The sequence below is a fragment of the Anguilla anguilla genome, chromosome 5 (assembly GCF_013347855.1).
Source record: "Anguilla anguilla isolate fAngAng1 chromosome 5, fAngAng1.pri, whole genome shotgun sequence".
In the NCBI taxonomy this organism is placed as follows: domain Eukaryota; kingdom Metazoa; phylum Chordata; class Actinopteri; order Anguilliformes; family Anguillidae; genus Anguilla; species Anguilla anguilla.
The window spans coordinates 19,570,758-19,590,057 of NC_049205.1; the positions used below are offsets into that span (position 1 = coordinate 19,570,758).

At 41.2% G+C, this 19,300-nt stretch overlaps 1 protein-coding gene and 1 long non-coding RNA gene across 2 annotated transcripts; one reads left to right on the top strand and one right to left on the bottom strand.

Moving 5' to 3' along the window:
- Nucleotides 1-637: 637 nt before the first annotated feature.
- On the bottom strand, nucleotides 638-1,708 carry LOC118228144. Its single transcript, XR_004765417.1, has 3 exons — nucleotides 1,583-1,708; nucleotides 1,003-1,298; nucleotides 638-718 (listed from the first exon to the last, which is right to left on the bottom strand). It is a non-coding gene; the product is annotated as an uncharacterized LOC118228144 (long non-coding RNA).
- A 3,699-nt stretch (nucleotides 1,709-5,407) lies between these two features.
- Nucleotides 5,408-18,944, top strand: trhr2 (thyrotropin releasing hormone receptor 2). The gene is made up of 4 exons (XM_035417281.1): nucleotides 5,408-5,649; nucleotides 13,455-14,112; nucleotides 14,780-15,188; nucleotides 17,733-18,944. Exons 2-4 carry the CDS (start codon nucleotides 13,727-13,729, stop codon nucleotides 18,225-18,227), a joined length of 1,290 nt encoding a protein of 429 aa, XP_035273172.1. The 5' UTR covers nucleotides 5,408-5,649; nucleotides 13,455-13,726; the 3' UTR covers nucleotides 18,228-18,944.
- Nucleotides 18,945-19,300: the final 356 nt, after the last annotated feature.

Here is a 19,300-nt window from a genome sequence, read left to right on the forward strand (position 1 = left end):
AAGTTGTAGCCTATTTCGCCTTCTTTGCCCTAATCAATGGTCAAGGCCAGGCTATGGGCCAAGGAAAACCGATCCCAAATCACCACTCCTAGAGGATGAATATGGCCCCTGGCTGCTGTCCATTGCCATAAATGAATACTGCAAAAGATTTAAAGAATAAAGATCCAACTCAATGAGATCAAACGATAAGAAACATCTGGGACCATAATTCCTACACAGAATAACATATGTGTGTATGAACTCGTCACTTCCTCTAACTAAGATAATATACATTAACAACATACACAGAAACCATATTAGGCCATTCCTAGTGGTCCTATGCATGAATATCAATGTGTTGTTAGTACATAACTATTGCTGTATCAAATTAAACACAATTTACCTGGAGCAATTCAAAACTATTCTTGTGACTCTATCCTCACCAATTTCTCCATTATGAAAGGCTTCTTGTGCTGTTTTGTGGCAACTCGACTTCTTATTGCTAATTCCAGAGAGCTGGTGATAGATCCCAGTGTCCTGTTAGCTTTGCTGGATCTCCTGGGCCAAATTCATAACTGTAGGCTAGTGGTGATCTGGGATCAAGTTGTAGCCCATTTCGCCTTCTTTGCCCTAATCAATGGTCAAGGCCAGGCTATAGGCCAAGGAAAACCGATCCCAAATCACCACTCCTAGAGGATGAATATGGCCCCTGGCTGCTGTCCATTGCCATAAATGAATACTGCAAAAGATTTAAAGAATAAAGATCCAACTCAATGAGATCAAACAATACGAATCATCTGGGACCATAATGCCTACACAGAATAATGGATGAGTGTATGAACTAGTCACTTCCTCTAACTAAGATAATATACATTAACAACATACACAGAAACCATATTAGGCCATTCCTAGTGGTCCTATGCATGAATATCAATGTGTTGTTAGTACATAACTATTGCTGTATCAAACTAAACACAATTTACCTGGAGTAATTCAAAACTATTTTTGTGACTCTATCCTCACCAATTTCTCCATTATGTAAGGCTTCTTGTGCTGTTTTGTGGCAACTCGACTTCTTATTGCTAATTCCAGAGAGCTGGTGATAGATCCCAGTGTCCTGTTAGCTCTGCTGGATCTCCTGGGCCAAATTCATAACTGTAGGCTAGTGGTGATCTGGGATCAAGTTGTAGCCCATTTCGCCTTCTTTGCCCTAATCAATGGTCAAGGCCAGGCTATGAGCCAAGGAAAACCGATCCCAAATCACCACTCCTAGAGGATGAATATGGCCCCTGGCTGCTGTCCATTGCCATAAATGAATACTGCAAAAGATTTAAAGAATAAAGATCCAACTCAATGAGATCAAACAATAAGAATCATCTGGGACCATAATGCCTACACAGAATAATGGACACGTGTATGAACTAGTCACTTCCTCTAACTAAGATAATATACATTAACAACATACACAGAAACCATATTAGGCCATTCCTACTGGTTCTGTGCATCATTATCAATGTGTTGTTAGTACATAACTATTGCTGTATCAAACTAAACACAATTTACCTGGAGTAATTCAAAACCATTTTCGTGACTCTATCCTCACCAATTTCTCCATTATGTAAGGCTTCTTGTGCTGTTTTGTGGCAACTTGACTTCTTATTGCTAATTCCAGAGAGCTGGTGATAGATCCCAGTGTCCTGTTAGCTCTGCTGGATCTCCAGGGCCAAATTTATAACTGTAGGCTAGTGGTGATCTGGGATCAAGTTGTAGCCCATTTCGCCTTCTTTGCCCTAATCAATGGTCAAGGCCAGGCTATGAGCCAAGGAAAACCGATCCCAAATCACCACTCCTAGAGGATGAATATGGCCCCTGGCTGCTGTCCATTGCCATAAATGAATACTGCAAAAGATTTAAAGAATAAAGATCCAACTCAATGAGATCAAACGATAAGAAACATCTGGGACCATAATTCCTACACAGAATAACGTATGTGTGTATGAACTCGTCACTTCCTCTAACTAAGATAATATACATTAACAACATACACAGAAACCATATTAGGCCATTCCTAGTGGTTCTGTGCATCATTATCAATGTGTTGTTAGTACATAACTATTGCTGTATCAAACTAAACACAGTTTACCTGGAGCAATTCAAAACCATTTTCGTGACTCTATCCTCACCAATTTCTCCATTATGTAAGGCTTCTTGTGCTGTTTTGTCGCAACTCGACTTCTTATTGCTAATTCCAGAGAGCTGGTGATAGATCCCAGTGTCCTGTTAGCTCTGCTGGATCTCCTGGGCCAAATTCATAACTGTAGGCTAGTGGTGATCTGGGATCAAGTTGTAGCCCATTTCGCCTTCTTTGCCCTAATCAATGGTCAAGGCCAGGCTATGGGCCAAGGAAAACCGATCCCAAATCACCACTCCTAGAGGATGAATATGGCCCCTGGCTGCTGTCCATTGCCATAAATGAATACTGCAAAAGATTTAAAGAATAAAGATCCAACTCAATGACATCAAACAATAAGAATCATCTGGGACCATAATGCCTACACAGAATAATGGACGCGTGTATGAACTAGTCACTTCCTCTAACTAAGATAATATAGGCTACATTAACAACATACACAGAAACCATATTAGGCCATTCCTAGTGGTCCTATGCATGAATACCAATGTGTTGTTAGTACATAGGCCTAACTATTGCTGCATCAAACTAAACACAATTTAGCCTAATTGAAGGAATTCAAAACCATTTTTGTGACTCGTTCCTCACCAATTTCACAGAAAATAAATTTTAAGATACTTCTCTCCACAAGTCGCGAATGCTCAATTGTACACAATATTCAGATCCCCCAATGCGTTCAATTGGGCCAATCCTAAACTAACAACTGGCCTGCATTATAGCCTAAGCCAGGTTAATGCTTTTTACATTTCCTGTGTTTTACTGAATTATCTTTTGTAGCTTCGTGGTCCGAACACAATTATTGCAATTCAGAAAACAGCAAACTTAGCTAGATTTCTTCTCTTGCTGCTTGCAAAGCGTTACGACATTTACAGCACATGTCTAGTCCGCTAACCTGGGCTGAATGTAGGGCGTCCACATTGAAAGCCAGGTCATCGGCGGTAATAGCGGCTCCAAGTCGATCCGTTTTACTTGGAAGGGCTGGCGGCGCTGATTCATGAGCATGATGTTTTCCTGCTTGATGCCAGTGTGAACGATGCCCATATCTATCCAGGGCTGTGGCCACCTGGAGAATAACCGTCCGGAGGTACACTTCATCAGCGCATTGGCTTTCTGGAAGGCATCCAGGGTCTGGTCCATTACCTCTTCCACCAAGTAAATGTGAAACTAGTCCGCAAAAGCTTCGTAAAAGCGAACGATATGGTGATCGAAAGCATTCTCGCCCGTAAGAGCAGCGAGAAGTCGTGCTTCTTGAGTGCATATCCTCGAGTGAACACGGGGCATTCTCTTCACGGCCACCATTTTCCGGTCGCTCCGACGATGGAGCGACCGGAAAATGCTGATCCTGAAAGCTTTGTCCTGCCACAAAGAACGTGACTTTGTACAAGGTACAGCAGGCTACTTGACCTGTTGTTTTTTGTTTGTTTGGGTTTTTTTTGTGTGTGTGTGTGTGTGTTAAATTTATATATGAAATTTCAAACGTTTTGATGACGTAACAATGGGCCATACATTTTCCACGTGACTTCTATTGCGTCACATTCTGGTAGTCATAACTAAAAATGCATTCAATGAATGGGAAAATTAAGCAAAAATTAATAATAAATAAAAATCAATAAAAAATTATGTACCGCTTCGTGGACTCCCGGATAACCCCAGATCCAGAATATAAATTAAAGCAGGGTGAAATTGATTCATCTGAATTTATCTAAATCAGTTGATGATTAAATCACTGGCTACCTCCCTGGATATGAAGTAAATGTTTTTACCAATAATAATAATAATAATAATAATAATAATAAATGTAATTTTATCCACGGAAATAGCTATAGCTACAAAAAACGGCAAAATAAATGTTGTGGTTGCGATCGCCGTCGTAGACGTCAGAAGGAAATGTCACTGACTTAAAAAAAAAAAAAAAAGTTGGCTCTCTCTGTTTTCCAGCGGAATAAACACCCCGAAGTGAAGCACAACCTTACCTACTAATCGTAGATAAGATCGCTGTGAGGTTGCTTTCCATAGAGGACATCAGCTGCATACCCCCGTATTACTGAAAATGCTGTAGATGTGGCTAGTTATAAGTGCACACCGGCGTATGAGTGCTGTGTGCGTTGTGCTGTCAACAAGTATATATACTTTATATAGGCTACAGTATATAAATGCTACATATATAAATGTAAATACGATTGCATGAACAGCCCCGGAAGCCCGCAGCCAGCAACGCCACTGTGTATGTGTGGGGGGTTGCCCTTTTTTCAGGTTAGAGCAACAGCCCCTCTAGAATGTCTGTGCATGTCCCTGCTCGCAACAATACAATGTATGTAGTTCCTGTACCAATTCCTGTCGCTAGGTGGGAGTAAAGAAGTGTTGTCGGTGCTAACCAGATTTTATTGCTCAGGTAACAAATGATTGTCCCCTTTTTATCTTCTGTACCGGCGACCGTGTTTTGCTCATTCACGTCTCCGATATGCAAACAACTTGATTCACAGACAAATGATAGGCTAGCCTACTGCGTCCAAAAATGACCAACTGATGTAATTAGCCTATCCAACCACGTTGCAGTTACTTATGTAAATTAGATGCAATAAAGACCTAACTTCAATAAAGGAGAAACACGCCAAACATAAAAGCCCTGTTGTTCATTAGCATACACCATTTATCCTGACTGAAAACTCATCTTCAACATGTTTTCTGATCTCGCTTATTCCATTGCGGAAAGATACGCAGCACAAATCACTAAATAGTATCTAAATAAAAATATATGAATACAAGTATGTATTATTTATGCCATTACTTGTGATGCAAATGGCACGTGTGTGTCCTAATATTTCCTGCACAACCATCAAATAAGATTTTTAATGGAGCAGTTTTTCATCTGAACTGATTTGATCAACGTACCTTTTATTTGAAAGTATTTGTGTTTTATCATTTCAGTGGCATAAGTGACACTGATGTGAAATAACAATCGATTACAGAGCTATTATTATTATTATTATTATTATTATTATTATTATTATAAAGAAATTGAAACGTTGATCTGGTATGTAATATCGTACGCAAATTAAACAATCGCTATCATAGTAGGCTATTTCAAGGGAAACTCAGACGAGATAAGTAAAGTAGTCAAAAATTGTAACATCCGATACAGCATTTGTGACCCCTCCACGTGTTCCCAGTACACGCACTTCAACATTACTGTTTTCAGCTATTTCAGCACTGTGAAAGCTACAGAGCAGCGGCGACGATAACACGAGACAGACGCACTGAGCGGGCAACGGCTACCAAGTTCGGGACACTGTGCTCGAGCTGCAGGTGTCAGACGCGCGCATTTAAGTGCTTTCCTTGTGAGCCAGAACTTGGTAATGCGATAAATAAGCTATACAAATTATTCTGCGGAGAGGAGCGGCGAATTCCTTGAGGCAATCTACGTCGCGGTCCTTTCATTCGGAGTTATCCGCTTACGATCCAACAGGGATATATTTTAGGTAGGTACGATTATTTCTCATAATTTCTCATAATGTTTTTCATCATTAAGTAGACTAGACTATTCTGAAGCAGTATAAAGTATATAAAGTTTTCTTTGCGAAGGTCTGCGAGAATAACATTTCTTTGGAGGTAGGCTATATCATATTGTGAATGGGATTTAAAATAAATTGTATGCATCCGTTGTTCAAGAATATACTACAACCATCGGCATATATTTTAAATTAATGACTGGGTATCCTCCTGATGACATTTTTTAGAGAGTATGCCTCTCCCTAAGTACCCTTATTTTCGTGTGCCGACGGAAGTTATGAAATGCGTGAGTTTTCATAATGTTGTGTTATTCTCAGTCGCTTAGAAATGAGAAGCAATAATGATTTGTTCTCTGGAAGCCGCGTGTTGAACAAGCTCAGTTGATTTGCGTGTATAATAATTCAGTTAATTTAAATGAATCGCTATATTCGAGGAATAGAAAACAGTTCTACTTATTATTTGGCTTATTAGGCTACTCACACACAAGCACACACACACACAATTGCGCACATGACAGCGCGTGTCTCATTCCCTTCAATTCTATTTAATTCTTAATCTCGTAGTGATAAACTTGGTCAGGAAATTTAAAAATTCTAACTGAGGCACAGCTTCATATCACAGACCGCATACGTCGCTTGAGGCGCTTCGTCCTCGCATAAAAAGCTCGTAATCAGTTTCACCATCGCAGGACAGGGGTCTACAGCATATATTGAAATACGATATTCTGTCACCGAAAACCGATGTGTTTTGCGTCTTTCAAAAAAAAAAAAAAAATTAATGCAAACATTTCCCTACGATAATCAAATCTAAATGAAATTTCCTTGGCTAAGCACAGCTTTCTCTAACAAATTAATTCAAATATACAGATAGGCTGTGTCTGTCAACGTTGTGAAATATAACTATGTTTTAGTTATTTTAAAGTAATTAAAGCAATTCCACCCCCCCCCCCCCCCCCCCCCAGCTATGTCATGCTCCTCAACTCCACCCTTTGTCAAATTCAAATTAATGACGAGGAAAAGTCTTATGCCAAAGCACGGGTAAATTTACAGATGTAACATTCAATTACGAATAATGCTGAATAACATTACTGGACAAATTGATTCTATGAAGTATCAGTAATTACAGTTTGTACTGTAACATGAGGTGACGTTTTGGGCTGTCAAAGCTACACAGTTTTCCTGTAATAAAAAGGGGAGTTGATGCTGATGTTGACATTTTTCTTTAACACATAACAATTATGTATACATTTGGTGTAATATTTTGCTTGTATTGCCTTGTATTTCTCACAGCTATTGAGAAGTGCAGCTCTGTTTACTTTGCTCCTTGACTGCAGTGGGAGCGTAGCCTAGCCTCCCCGTGGGAAGCCGGTCTGTCTGTGCCTGTCCTTCTCAGTGGCCTGGCTGTGCTCACTGAATCTGTACACTGTCAAAGTTATTTTTAATTTTTGATCAGTCACCGTAGTCAGTTTTTCATGACATACTGTTTTTAAGGCCATCCAACGTCACGTTTTGTTTGTGCTTGTATTTGTGTTTCCCAGTGGTCGGTGTAGTTTTCTTTGGACCTTGTTGTAATGTGGTTGACTCTAATTGATTCAATTTCGATGCTGTGCTCCTGAGGTTGTAAGGTGTTAGAGGGTATTAGTGAAGTGAGGCTAAGGACCAGCTGGGTGCTGGATGAGGGGACATTCGTTGTTGCTGAACTGTTAGCATTGCAGTCTCTCTCTCTCTCTCTCTCTCTCTCTCAATCATATTTACAGGCAACACTGGAACATATTCTTAAAAAACTGAATGTGTGTATTGAAGGTAGTATAATGCACAGGACTATTACTAAACTCATCATTAGAAATCAGCATATGCAAACACCCTGGTAAAGTAAGTGAGTGTACCCGCCACTACACCCGTGAGGCCTTCTCTCCAGTGTGTAAAGATGCACTTCTGAATAAACTGAAAAATGGCGCATTGGCAAGATAAACGCAGAAGCATTGCATGCATAGAGCCTGTTGTATTGTGATTTCAGGTCCCCAGTGTTCAAAATAAACAACTATTCATGTGGGCTTTAAGTGACCCTGAGTGAGCCAGATGCAACAGTGAAACAGTTGGGTGAGAGGTATCAGCTACTTCAATTTGAATAGGACATTGAATAGAATTTATAAATCTGTATATCAGCAAGAAATAAAGCAATTATCAGATTTGAATTCTATGGCTAAAGTGTCCTTCATATTGAGATATTCCTGGAAGTTCCCTTTACCCTGAGATACGGTAGTCATTGAAGGTCTTTTCACCCTAGATAATCACTGCAGTTCCCTTCACCCGGAGATACAGTAGTCATTGAAGTTCCCTTCACTCTTAGACAATCACTGCAGTTCCGTTCACCCTGGGATACAGTAGTCATTGAAGTTCCCTTCACCCTAGATAATCACTCGAGTTCCCTTCACCCTTGAGATACAGTAGTCATTGAAGTTCCCTTCACTCTTAGATAATCACTGCAGTTCCGTTCACCCTGGGATACAGTAGTCATTGAAGTTCCCTTCACCCTAGATAATCACTCGAGTTCCCTTTACCCTTGAGATACAGTAGTCACTGAAGCTCTTTTCACCCTAGATAATCATTGAAGTTCCCTTCACCCTAACCCTAACCCTAATCCTTCACCCTGGGATAGTCACTAATAGTTTTCTTCAAGTCAAGTTTAACTTTATTATCTATACATCCATTCATTATCTATACCCGCAAATTTCTGGACAGTTCACCAGTCCATCACAGGGTATTAACTTTATTATCCAAGTAGGAAATTCATTTGATCAAAAGTGCAAACATGCTTACTTTGAAACAGTACAACATCAACAAGTCTACAAACAGCAGTTCAGAGAATACAATACATAACTACACGTCTCCTCACCCTTAACTTTTGCCTCTCTGCCACCCCCCCCCCCTCTCACACACACACACACACACAATACAATGCAGTTGTGCAAAATGAACCCCATAATATATAAATATTTAAAATGTATTAATTGGTTGTGGTAGAAATATAAGATAATATAATAAATAAGCACTTATTACATAAGTCAATTCATTTCCCCAGCACATTCAGTACTAGCTGTTAAATATATTAATGGCAGCAGGAATAAAGATTGCTTGAACCTGGTCGTTTTAATTTTAAGCTAAACTGTTTTGCCCCACTCTCTCATTTTAAATTTCTGGTGTATGGAATGAGTAACGTCATTAAGAATGCAGTGGACCTTATTTAAGATAAGGTCAGTAGAGCGGGGCTAGTGTCACCTGCTCAGTTCCTATGATCCTACTCACTGTCTTAATTTTGTGCTGTTCCTATGATCCTACTCACTGTCTTAATTTTGTGCTGTTCCTATGATCCTACTCACTGTCTTAATTACCTTTGTTATAATCTTGGGCGCACACATTCCCTAACACACAAATCACACCAAAAGTCAGAACACTTTGGAATACAGACTTTAATACAAATTTGTTGGACACTGTAGTTAACATTTATTCTGTTCAGCTGTCGCATAAAAAACATTCTCTGCTGCAGTTTTTTTTTTTTGCTTTAGATGCTGCACAGTCAGTAAAATTGAGTTTATTGTCAACCTCAATGCCAAGGTATTTGTATTTTGAGACTCTCTTTGATTCACCACGAATCTGGGTGAGCAATTAGACCTGTTACATTTAGAATCAATAACCATGTCTGCGGTTTTCTTAACATTGACCTGCAAATAATTGTCAGTGCGCCTTTGAATGAATTTTCCTATCTCACTCTCAAAACACATTAAAGAAACGCTGGCAGACGTTAAAAAATCCTCTAATGCTGTGTTATCCACATATTTAAAAAAAATAAAAAAAGATGTCTCAGAAGCTTGACATTCATTAGTATGCGAAGTAGCCTATATGAAATGGGTGCCAAAACAGAGCCCTGAGGTGCTCCTGTACTGATTGTTCTAGGAGATGACAATCACAGAGTTGACTTTTACTTGTTGGCTGCAAATCACCAGGAAATCCTTAATCCATAGGATTATATTGTAGTTGACCCATAGATCCATTAGCTTGCCAACCAGTGAGTGCTGAAAGCACTACTGAAATCAATGAACATGATTTTGATGAGACTGATGAGCCTGTTCCAGACGTCCGTCCGTGCTGTTGATCACGACCAGCGCTGCATCATCTACCCCCTATCTTCCTAACATGCGAACTGAAAAGCATCCCGGTGGAAGGAGCAGTCAGGAAGCAGGTGTTTTAACACCAGCTTTTTCAGGCTATTCACTGGGACCGATGTCAAAGCGTTAAAAGTCGTACGTCGTTCATCTCTTCGGGTCTGCTGTTTTTGCACACAGGAGCAATCCAAGACTTTCCACTGCTCAGGGACTGAGGCAGTGTCCAGTGACCGCTGGAATAGCTGCCAGAAGGGGCTGATTAGTTGGCCAGCACATGTCCTACAGCTGATGTCATCAGGGCAGCTTGATTTTCCTAATTTGACCTGGCTGAATTGGTCTCTCACCTCATCCTCTGTTATAATCACTGATTTAGTGGCTGGTGTATTATCGTTGACTCTTTTAATCAGTTCAGCTTGCTCTTCCCGAAAATCTAGGTCGTCAACCCGGCAATAAAAAACATTCAAGTCATTGGCAAAGGAAAGTTTACCTGCAACCGTCATACTTTTCCTCCTAGGTTTGTACCCAGTGATATTCCCCAATAGAGGCCCCTACCAAGGTTTTTTGTATTCTTCCTTCCTAAAAAGCTGTTCTAGTCTGTCTTTATTAATTTCCTTACATTGCCTAATTTTTGGCTGGACCGCAACAGTGGGGCCAGCCCTGTAATAAACGCGAATGTCTGTGACTGAGTGATGAAGTTACACCATTGGTCAGCCGAGTTATGAAGTTACACCATTGGTCGGCCGGATCAAGTGTGTTAGGTCCAGCCATATACTAGGTTTTGACCTGGTCTTTTTTCCCTAATTTTCCTCTGCAGAGTTCTCCTCTCCTCTCCCCCTGCTTCTGACTTAAAAAGACACTTTTTCTGGTTGAGGAGTCACCCATAATTCATTGTTTGAGTAGGTATAACCATATTCGCACAGAATTATATACAGCTTGAAATAGTCATGGCGGTTTCGTTAATATCCCCTGTACTGTTCATGAAAACATCCCAGTCTGTGCTTTCCAGACAAGCTTGGGGGATGTCTGTTGCTTCTGGTGTCCATCCCGCGACCTCTACCCTGTTGGTCTTCTCATGCCTGCGCTTAGTTTGGTTATAATTTTATAACTTAGGTGGTAACTTTATCATGTTATGGTCTGAACTGCCCAAGACAGGTAGCGCATTTGAATAATGGCCACTTTGGATGTTACCATAACAAAGATCTAGGCAGGCCTCAGGGTCAGCTAATGTAAGTATTAGCTGCCCCTGGGGCTTCAGTCTTAGCCTGAGACATGTGTTCATAGATGGTACTGGCAGCAACCTACATATCAGCAGACTGGGGAATGTAGACTAGAAACAATCTGATCTTGGGCAGCTCCCTTGGTAAACCATATGGGCTAAATTCATTGGCAACCGTTTAACGTCTTTTGTGCACACTTGTTTTTTTTTGTTGTTGTGATGAGCCCAGGATTGCAATATTTTTTGCTGATACAAGCACATGCACCCCCGCCTCGTCTTTTATTAATAAATGTTAATATTGCAGGCCATTCTGATGAGCGTGAAATTCTCCAGGTCTACCGATGTATCTGGATCTGCCTCTGAAAGCCATGGTTCTGAAAAGCAGGATGAGGCAGGATTGCAGATAGTCCAAGATGTGTTGGGCACATGCATGTAGTTTGCCAGTTTTATTCCTTATTCTCTCCACATTGCCCTGTAGGATTGTTGGTAATGGTTGTTTATGTGGCTGTCCGCTCATCCAGTTCTGAATATTACCACTCATGCCTCCTTTTCTTACTTTGGGACCCTCATTCTTGCAACAGTCCTGTAGTTAATAAAGAGTCGTTCCATTGCTGTCTTTGTGGCAGGGTGACACTTTGGGTCAAATACTAATTAGCTTTTCTAACGTATAAACAATTCTGGCCTTAGAGTTGTGAGTGAGAAAACAGTACACAGTCAAGTTCCATTGAAACTACTACACTGTCACCCTGGGATAATCACTGACGTTCTATTCACCCTGGGATAATCACAGGCTGAATTCCCTTTCAACCTGGGATAATTACCGATTTTCCCTTTCACCCTGGTATAATTCCTGAAGGTTCCTGTTGGAGCAATCACTCATTTTCCCTTTGCACTGAGATAATTATTATGTGCCCTCTGATAATGCCTCACCAGCTCAGCTGTGGAGGTCAGATCAGCTAATAAAATGCTTCAGCTAATGCTAGTTCCACACAAAAGAAAATTTATGGCTAATGTTACATAAATATAGAATATGGTGAGAAATTTCACCTGGGCAAGCCCATAGTACAGCAGGGTTGATTTAAATGCGGTCACCTCAATTCATCACCGGGGGCTCTCTGGAAAAGGCGTTACCTCATTTCAAGGGGAAAGAGATGGCGGAAGAAGTCACAGATGTCTGGCTCCCTTTTCCAATCACAGCACACGCCAACTGACTAATAAGCCAGAGAGAGGTTTGATAACCCCATTGCTGAAAATAGTAAGAACCGGCAGGGCATGGTGCACATTTCATGACAGGAAATCAACATGACACAATGAAATGATTAACCCCAAGTTCACTCAACAAACAGCACATGTACAGTAAAAGCAATGGAGGTCACTTGTATCGTTGGATGAAGGCAGACCAAAGATGTGGTCATTTAAAAAAAAGTTTTACACATTTTTTGCATCAGAACTTGAACACAGCAGCCTTTTTGTACTTTGCTTGTCAACGAGACATATTTTGGGTGTGTTTACTCATTTACACTGTTGGTCTGATATCAATATGCTTATATTATCCTTATATTATAAAACTGAATATTTGCACCTGGGAAGAAAAATCACAGTTCCTAAAATTTACATGGAAGTTTTGAAAATGGGATCATGATTGGGGATTTTTATATGCATAGATTTTTTGTAGAAAGTGCTTTTTTCAGTAATTTGCTAAAGGTTGAAAATGATAGCAAGATGCGTGATGCAGTCCATAGGGCAGATAGAGGTTCAGTCCTCCTCAGTGGCATCATTCTCAGCTGTGGCCCTTTCCTTATGTGTTACTCCCTCTGCTTTCCACCTATGAATAATACGAGAGGAGGGCTGACTAATACGCTCTGTTTTTTTATTTTAAAAAATATGTTGAAAATGCTGGCAACAGACAATAACGTCCAGAACACATCAATATGGTGATGTAGCTTTGTAAGGTTTACTGATAATTGACACGAGATGGGAGTGTGCAAGAATTTGTGAACGACGGATGAAATGTCGGCCTTGTAACAATTGGGTTCGAGAAAAAGTGCTTCTCTCCTTTGTTAGCATGTAGCGGATGTACTCGCCAGCAGTACCAGGGCAATTATGCTCTTGGAAGGTGCTTCGTGCAGATATGAGAGAGTCGGCAGCAGTAAGAGAATGAAGATAGGAGGAGACGCCAGGTTTCGTTTCCATGGTGACAAACAGACAAACCCTTGCGAAGCTGACTGTTGAAGTGTCGCATCGCAGGGAGGCGTGCGAACAGCGCTTATCTGCGGTGATGAACGCACGTGTAATTAATCATCAGAACTGCATTGCGGCGGGAAAACACCTTTACCAATGCGTTTATGATGCCAGTCGTGCCATTAACCTTTAGCACTTCTTTTTCTCTCTCCCAGGCGATTATCAGAAAGATGCCTCTGATTGTGTTCAGGAGGATAGGCAAGCTCTGAAGGCGTACCGCTTGCCAAGATTTACACCAGCAAACAAAAAAGGGTGTTCTTTTCCCGTAAACCTCAAGGCACCAGGACAGCCGAGGCTGACTGACTCAAAGAAAGACCAAGCCACCTGACGAAAACACGCTCACACTTGCCTACAATCGCTTAAATTCAATTCAGGGCAATACAAACCCAGCACACACACACACACACACACACACACACACAAAACAATGATGACAGAAAACTCAAGTTCCAGGATGGACACCCCGACAAACATCTCGCTGAGTGCCGTGGACACTGTCTCTGAGTCGCTGCAGTATAAGACGGTGTCCGTGTTCCTGGTGCTGCTGGTGTGCAGCCTGGGCATCGTGGGAAACGTAATGGTGGTCCTGGTGGTCCTCACCACTCGTCACATGCGCACGCCCACCAACTGCTACCTGGTCAGCCTGGCAGTGGCCGACCTCATCGTGCTGGTAGCCGCCGGCTTGCCCAACGTTTCTGACAGCTTGACGGGCACCTGGGTGTACGGGCACGCTGGCTGCCTGGGCATCACCTACTTCCAGTACCTGGGCATCAACGTGTCTTCCTGTTCCATTACCGCCTTCACTATTGAGAGGTGAGCGGTGAGCATGCTCTCCTTAAAGACAGAAACAGAACATGCCAATAATATAATGAAATGAAATATATTATTGAGACATCAGCACTTCACAATATAATATATAATGTATATTATATATTATAATATATAAATATATAATATATAATATTTTTTAAATATGCATGTAATATTGTGAAACATGATGTTTCAGAGCAGTTTTCCTATTATTATTATCTTCTATACATTGACAAAATGTTTCAGTGTATTCTATTTCTGTAAGTGACAGAATAACCTATGGCATACACATAAATCAATACAATTGAGGGGAAAGTGTGGGCATGGCTGTTTCCATATGCCTAAACATGCATTTAGAATGGATTTAGTTTGGGAATAAACATTTTAAACTTGCATAAATCAATGCTAAATGAAATGTAGCTACTGCCTAGTTCAGTGATATGAAATGTAAATCTTGGAGGACTGTGTCTGCTGGATTTTGGTGTGTTTCAGTATATAAGGACAGAATTAAGGAACTGATTGTCTGTAGCCAATAGCCTGAATTCACTGCTGATACGTGGAAAACAAGCAAACCTGCACACACCTCAACTAGGCACAGGTTCAGTTCTCTTCTACCCTTGTTTTGGACGTAGGTTGACGCAGGTTTACTTTTTGTTGCTCCTTCTTCAAGGTACATCGCAATCTGTCACCCGATGAGGGCTCAGACCGTTTGCACGGTTTCCCGGGCCAAGCGCATCATCGCAGGTGTGTGGGCGCTCACCTGCGTCTACTGCCTGCTCTGGTTCTTCCTGGTGGACATCCAGGTGAACGCAGACCAGCGGGTGCAGTGCGGGTACAGGGTGTCCCGTGACCTCTACCTGCCCATCTACCTCACCGACTTCGCCATCTTCTACGTCCTGCCGCTACTGCTGGCCATCGTGCTGTATGCCCTCATCGCCCGGATCCTCTACCTGGGGCCCCTGCCTCAGCCCACCAAGAGCGAGGCTCACGCTGCCACCACGCTGCGTCGGAGCTGCAAGGAGCCGCCTGAGGGCGGAGCCAAAGGCCGCCACAGGAGCGCACTCTCCTCCAGGAAACAGGTGTGCCGCGTGCATTGGGGAAATCGGTCCCATTTGAAAAAGGCGTTTGCGATGGGAAAACGTGCCCCACAGGAAACGTGCATTTATCTGGAAAAGGTTCCCTCCAAGAAACAGAAACCAGGTTCTGTGCTGTAGCAGGTGCTGAGGCGATCCATATGCTAAAATGTAAATGGTGGCATCATGTAATGTTTTGCTGGTGGCACAGAGATATAAACCATAGGAAGATGATTTGTGGAACCAGTATTACATATGAAATACAGGCATGGAAATGCACAATTCAAATAAATGTGCTTTATATTGCCCAGTTCTGTACAATTTGCAGGGGTTGAACAACAGGCAAGCATTGTTTGGCAGGTGGCCTTGTATGGCATTAGGCTTTTACAACTACCTTCATTGCATTTATGAAGAAAGTAAGTATGGGTCAAATTAGTAGTGATATAATGGGGAAACACAGGCTGTAACAAACCATTGATACTCAGTAATGTATTTATCTGCAAAGGTCGAGGGCGAGCTGAGGCCAAAATCAGCAGGCATGGGGCAATAAGAAGACCCATGCACTCAGTGACACACCTACACACAGACCAATCCAGACATCATGTCAACTATGGGAGATATATACATAATATATACATGCAAATTCCAAACAGAAGTTGACCTTTTCCTTCTGCTCAAGCTTTTAGGTGGCAAGTTCGCATTTGGTCAATGATAATGGAAATTGTATCTTTAATGGCATTGTCCATAACCTGTAATGCTGTGTCATAACTGGATATGACAGGTCTTTTGGCATTCTCGTGACTGTTATGTAGACTTTAGTTTGGCATATAGTCCATGTAAAGTATTACCTGCTCTACAGTAAAAAATTACATTTGAGTAATTGGTCGGTTGAGTTCTGTTTGTAGAATGAGGGGGCCACTCCCACCTGCCTCTCCCCTCAGCTGAGCCACACCCACACCCACCTACAATATCGTTTTCACATTATTTTGTCTTTACCCAGTTCTTGATTTCTTTGGTTGATTTACGGGCATTTCATTAATTTAAAAATAATAACCAATTAGGTTGCTGGAATTGATTACCCCTGGATGAAAGCAACAACAGAACTGGTTCTTTTCCATCATAAATATAGTTTGGTGAGTTCAGTAAAAAAAAAAATTACAAAAAAGATTGCTCTGGAAAAAATAAGACAGTTATTTTAATGTGTACATGTTCAGGACACCCCAGGATATTTGCTCTATGCACATCAGGCCTGTTTCTCTGCTTAGTTTGCAGTTCAATTAAGCCTCATTCAATTAATTTGACAAAATAATGTTATGATTTGAAGTAAATGTGTCTTTCTGCAAAGAAATTACTGCCATTCATTTGTGGTTTGATGACCGGAGGCTTTTGTAACATTTTGTTTTGCATTTACTTGTATATTATAGTTTAGGAACTGCAAAACTAAAGCATAATACATGGGTCAGGGTTGCAGATTCACTTGGAATGACAATAGAAATAAGAATCAATATAGTCAATAGAAAGAATAATACACTTTTGGTTGGCCGAGCTTCACAGTTCTTATACTTTGCAGGCATGTTGTAGTGAGTACTGTACATTCTTTCGCCCTTAACATTTGGAACATTCTAACCATCGGAATAAACCCCAGGAAGGGGCAGCTCAGGACAGTGAAACTTGCTGATATGCACTACATTAAATGATGCAGTACATTGGTGAGATCTGCTGATTCACACTGCATGGAATGATGGAGCAGTATATCTGTGTGCAGAGAGCCATGAGCTTGTTACCTTTGCTGTGTGTCTTTGGACATAAACGGTTTGCCAGAGTCAGTGCCAGTGATACTCTGTGTTTCCAGGAAAGGAAAACCTTTAGCTGGTCAGGCCAGCATCATTTGTTCTGGAATCCATTTGCATAATCCATAAATGCCTTTAGAAACATGCCACACACCCATTATCTTTTAGCTCATTAATTAAACTGTACCACCCTGCCACCTCCTTATTCGTTTTGGGCATTTTCCACAGTGCAACTGTTTCTGAATTCTTCTAAAGGTCAGAGTCAGGGAGTGCATTTCAGCAGGGGGAATATGCTCTTTGAAAGAAAACCTTTCAGTTTTCAGCTTGTTGACACTTGCGTCACCACAGCATTTTTTATATCTATATTTTTATCTTCCACTGTTGTTTGATACAAAGGAAAGGTTGAAGGAAAATGATTAAAAATCTGAAAAGTGTGAGAAAAGTTTGTATACAATTTGAACCATTGTTATCACTGATAAGCGGAGACCACATTTTTGAGCATTTTATAGTTGGATCTGATAAACCTCTCGCTTTCTCCTTCACTACCGTTTCTCTTTTCACTCCCTCACTGTCACTGTCTCTTTCAATGAAGTTCATTTCATTAAAAATACTTTTTTGGCACAAAATACAGACCAGTAAATGCAAAAAGTTTTTGTGTCATTTGTGTAAAAACAAAATACATAAAGTGAATTAAACATCTGTGGGTTTATGTCTTATAAATTTCAGCAGGTATAATATCTACCACCTCTCCTCATTGTAGGTAACAAAGATGCTGGCAGTGGTGGTGGTCCTGTTTGCCCTGCTGTGGATGCCTTACCGAACGCTGGTGTTGGTCAACTCCTTTGTTACCACGCCCTACTTGGACGCCTGGTTCTTGCTCTTCTGCAGGACCTGCATCTACGCCAACAGTGCCATCAACCCCGTGGTCTACAACCTGATGTCCCAGCGTTTCCGCTCTGCTTTCCGTGACCTCTACCGCTGCCAGGGGGAGGCGGCTCGGCGACGGACCCTCTCCATGGTAACCGCCGGCTACAGCACGGCCAGAGACCCCTCGACCGCTGGCAACGGGACCAAGACAAAGGTTGCCGCAGAGACCGAAAAGAAGGGCAAAGCAGTTTCCTTCGGAAAGGACAGAGTAGACGCGGATACCTCCGAGAGATGGAGGGAGAAGAGGGACACGGTCAGTGATGCCCTGGAAGCAACACCCTGTTCCACAGAGACGAAGAACAACAAAATGCAGCACAGCATAGTGTAGAGGGTCACGCGAAGGAGCCCTTCCCTGTGTTTTTGACACATCAAGGGATGTGTTCCAAGGTGTTTTAACGACTGGTTTCAATGAGACAACAATATTACATTTGTAATCGACACTGGAGGAACGCTGCTGGCATTGATAACCCAATGAACTTGCTTTCAAAATAGAAAATGTTTTTACTTTTACCATCGACCACCATCAAATGTCACAAGAAAACAAATTAGTAAATTCAACAATGGAAGATGACAAGTTAATCTTTAAAACAATCTTTAGGCCAGTTTTTATTATGCCAAATGTACTTTATAGCCTCTTAATTCATTGCCATTCAATGATAATTGCAAAATATCCAAATCTATCCAAGCTTGATACTCGGGAGCTAGCTAGCTAGGGGCTAGAAGCAGCTAGTTCCTTACCTAGTCAACTAGCTACTGAAAAACACTTTTTTTCATGGCAAAAGTTTAAAATAACTTTTAAGATTTTAATGTTCGTGCAATGAAAAATGATACACTATTGCATAAAAAAGCACTGTTGTACTGTTTAGTTGAAAATAATTCAAGACTATAGTATGAATACTGCAGTAGACATGAGCTTGATTAACCAGTGTTTTTATTTTTTTATTTCATTTTATTTTTTTACAAATTGAAATGGGATGCTTTAAAAAACATCGGCAAATAGACTGGTCATCTGCATATATACCAACCTGGAGTCTGATTGGTTGGTCCAAATATCCTGTGTTCTAGCTTTATTTGGAGACAATATATGACAACTATGCCTAATACAGAGTTTCTAAGTGCCATCATTGCTGCGTAGGTCATCCATCTAACAAGCACCCCCTCCCTGCAGACTCTGCTGCAAGTAAACCCCCTAAGCATGAGACATTGGACAGTAATGCCTATCTGGGAGTTCATAAAAATATGCTTTCCCCACCAAAAATTAGTATTCCTTCATAGCAACAAGATAAAGCCAACAATAGCCCAAAGGTATGCCAATAAAGGGGTAAAAAACGCTGCTCACAGAATAGCGAAACAAACAAGAGGAATTCTTGTGTAATTATACGGCATAATTCTATGAACAAA

Excerpts from the sequence above, each read along its gene's own strand:
- trhr2 (XM_035417281.1), top strand. The coding sequence starts at position 13,727 with ATGATGACAGAAAACTCAAGTTCCAGGATGGACACCCCGACAAACATC. Across the intron at positions 14,113-14,779 it reads ACCGCCTTCACTATTGAGAG|GTACATCGCAATCTGTCACC; the intron begins GTGAGCGGTGAG and ends TCCTTCTTCAAG. Across the intron at positions 15,189-17,732 it reads CACTCTCCTCCAGGAAACAG|GTAACAAAGATGCTGGCAGT; the intron begins GTGTGCCGCGTG and ends TCCTCATTGTAG.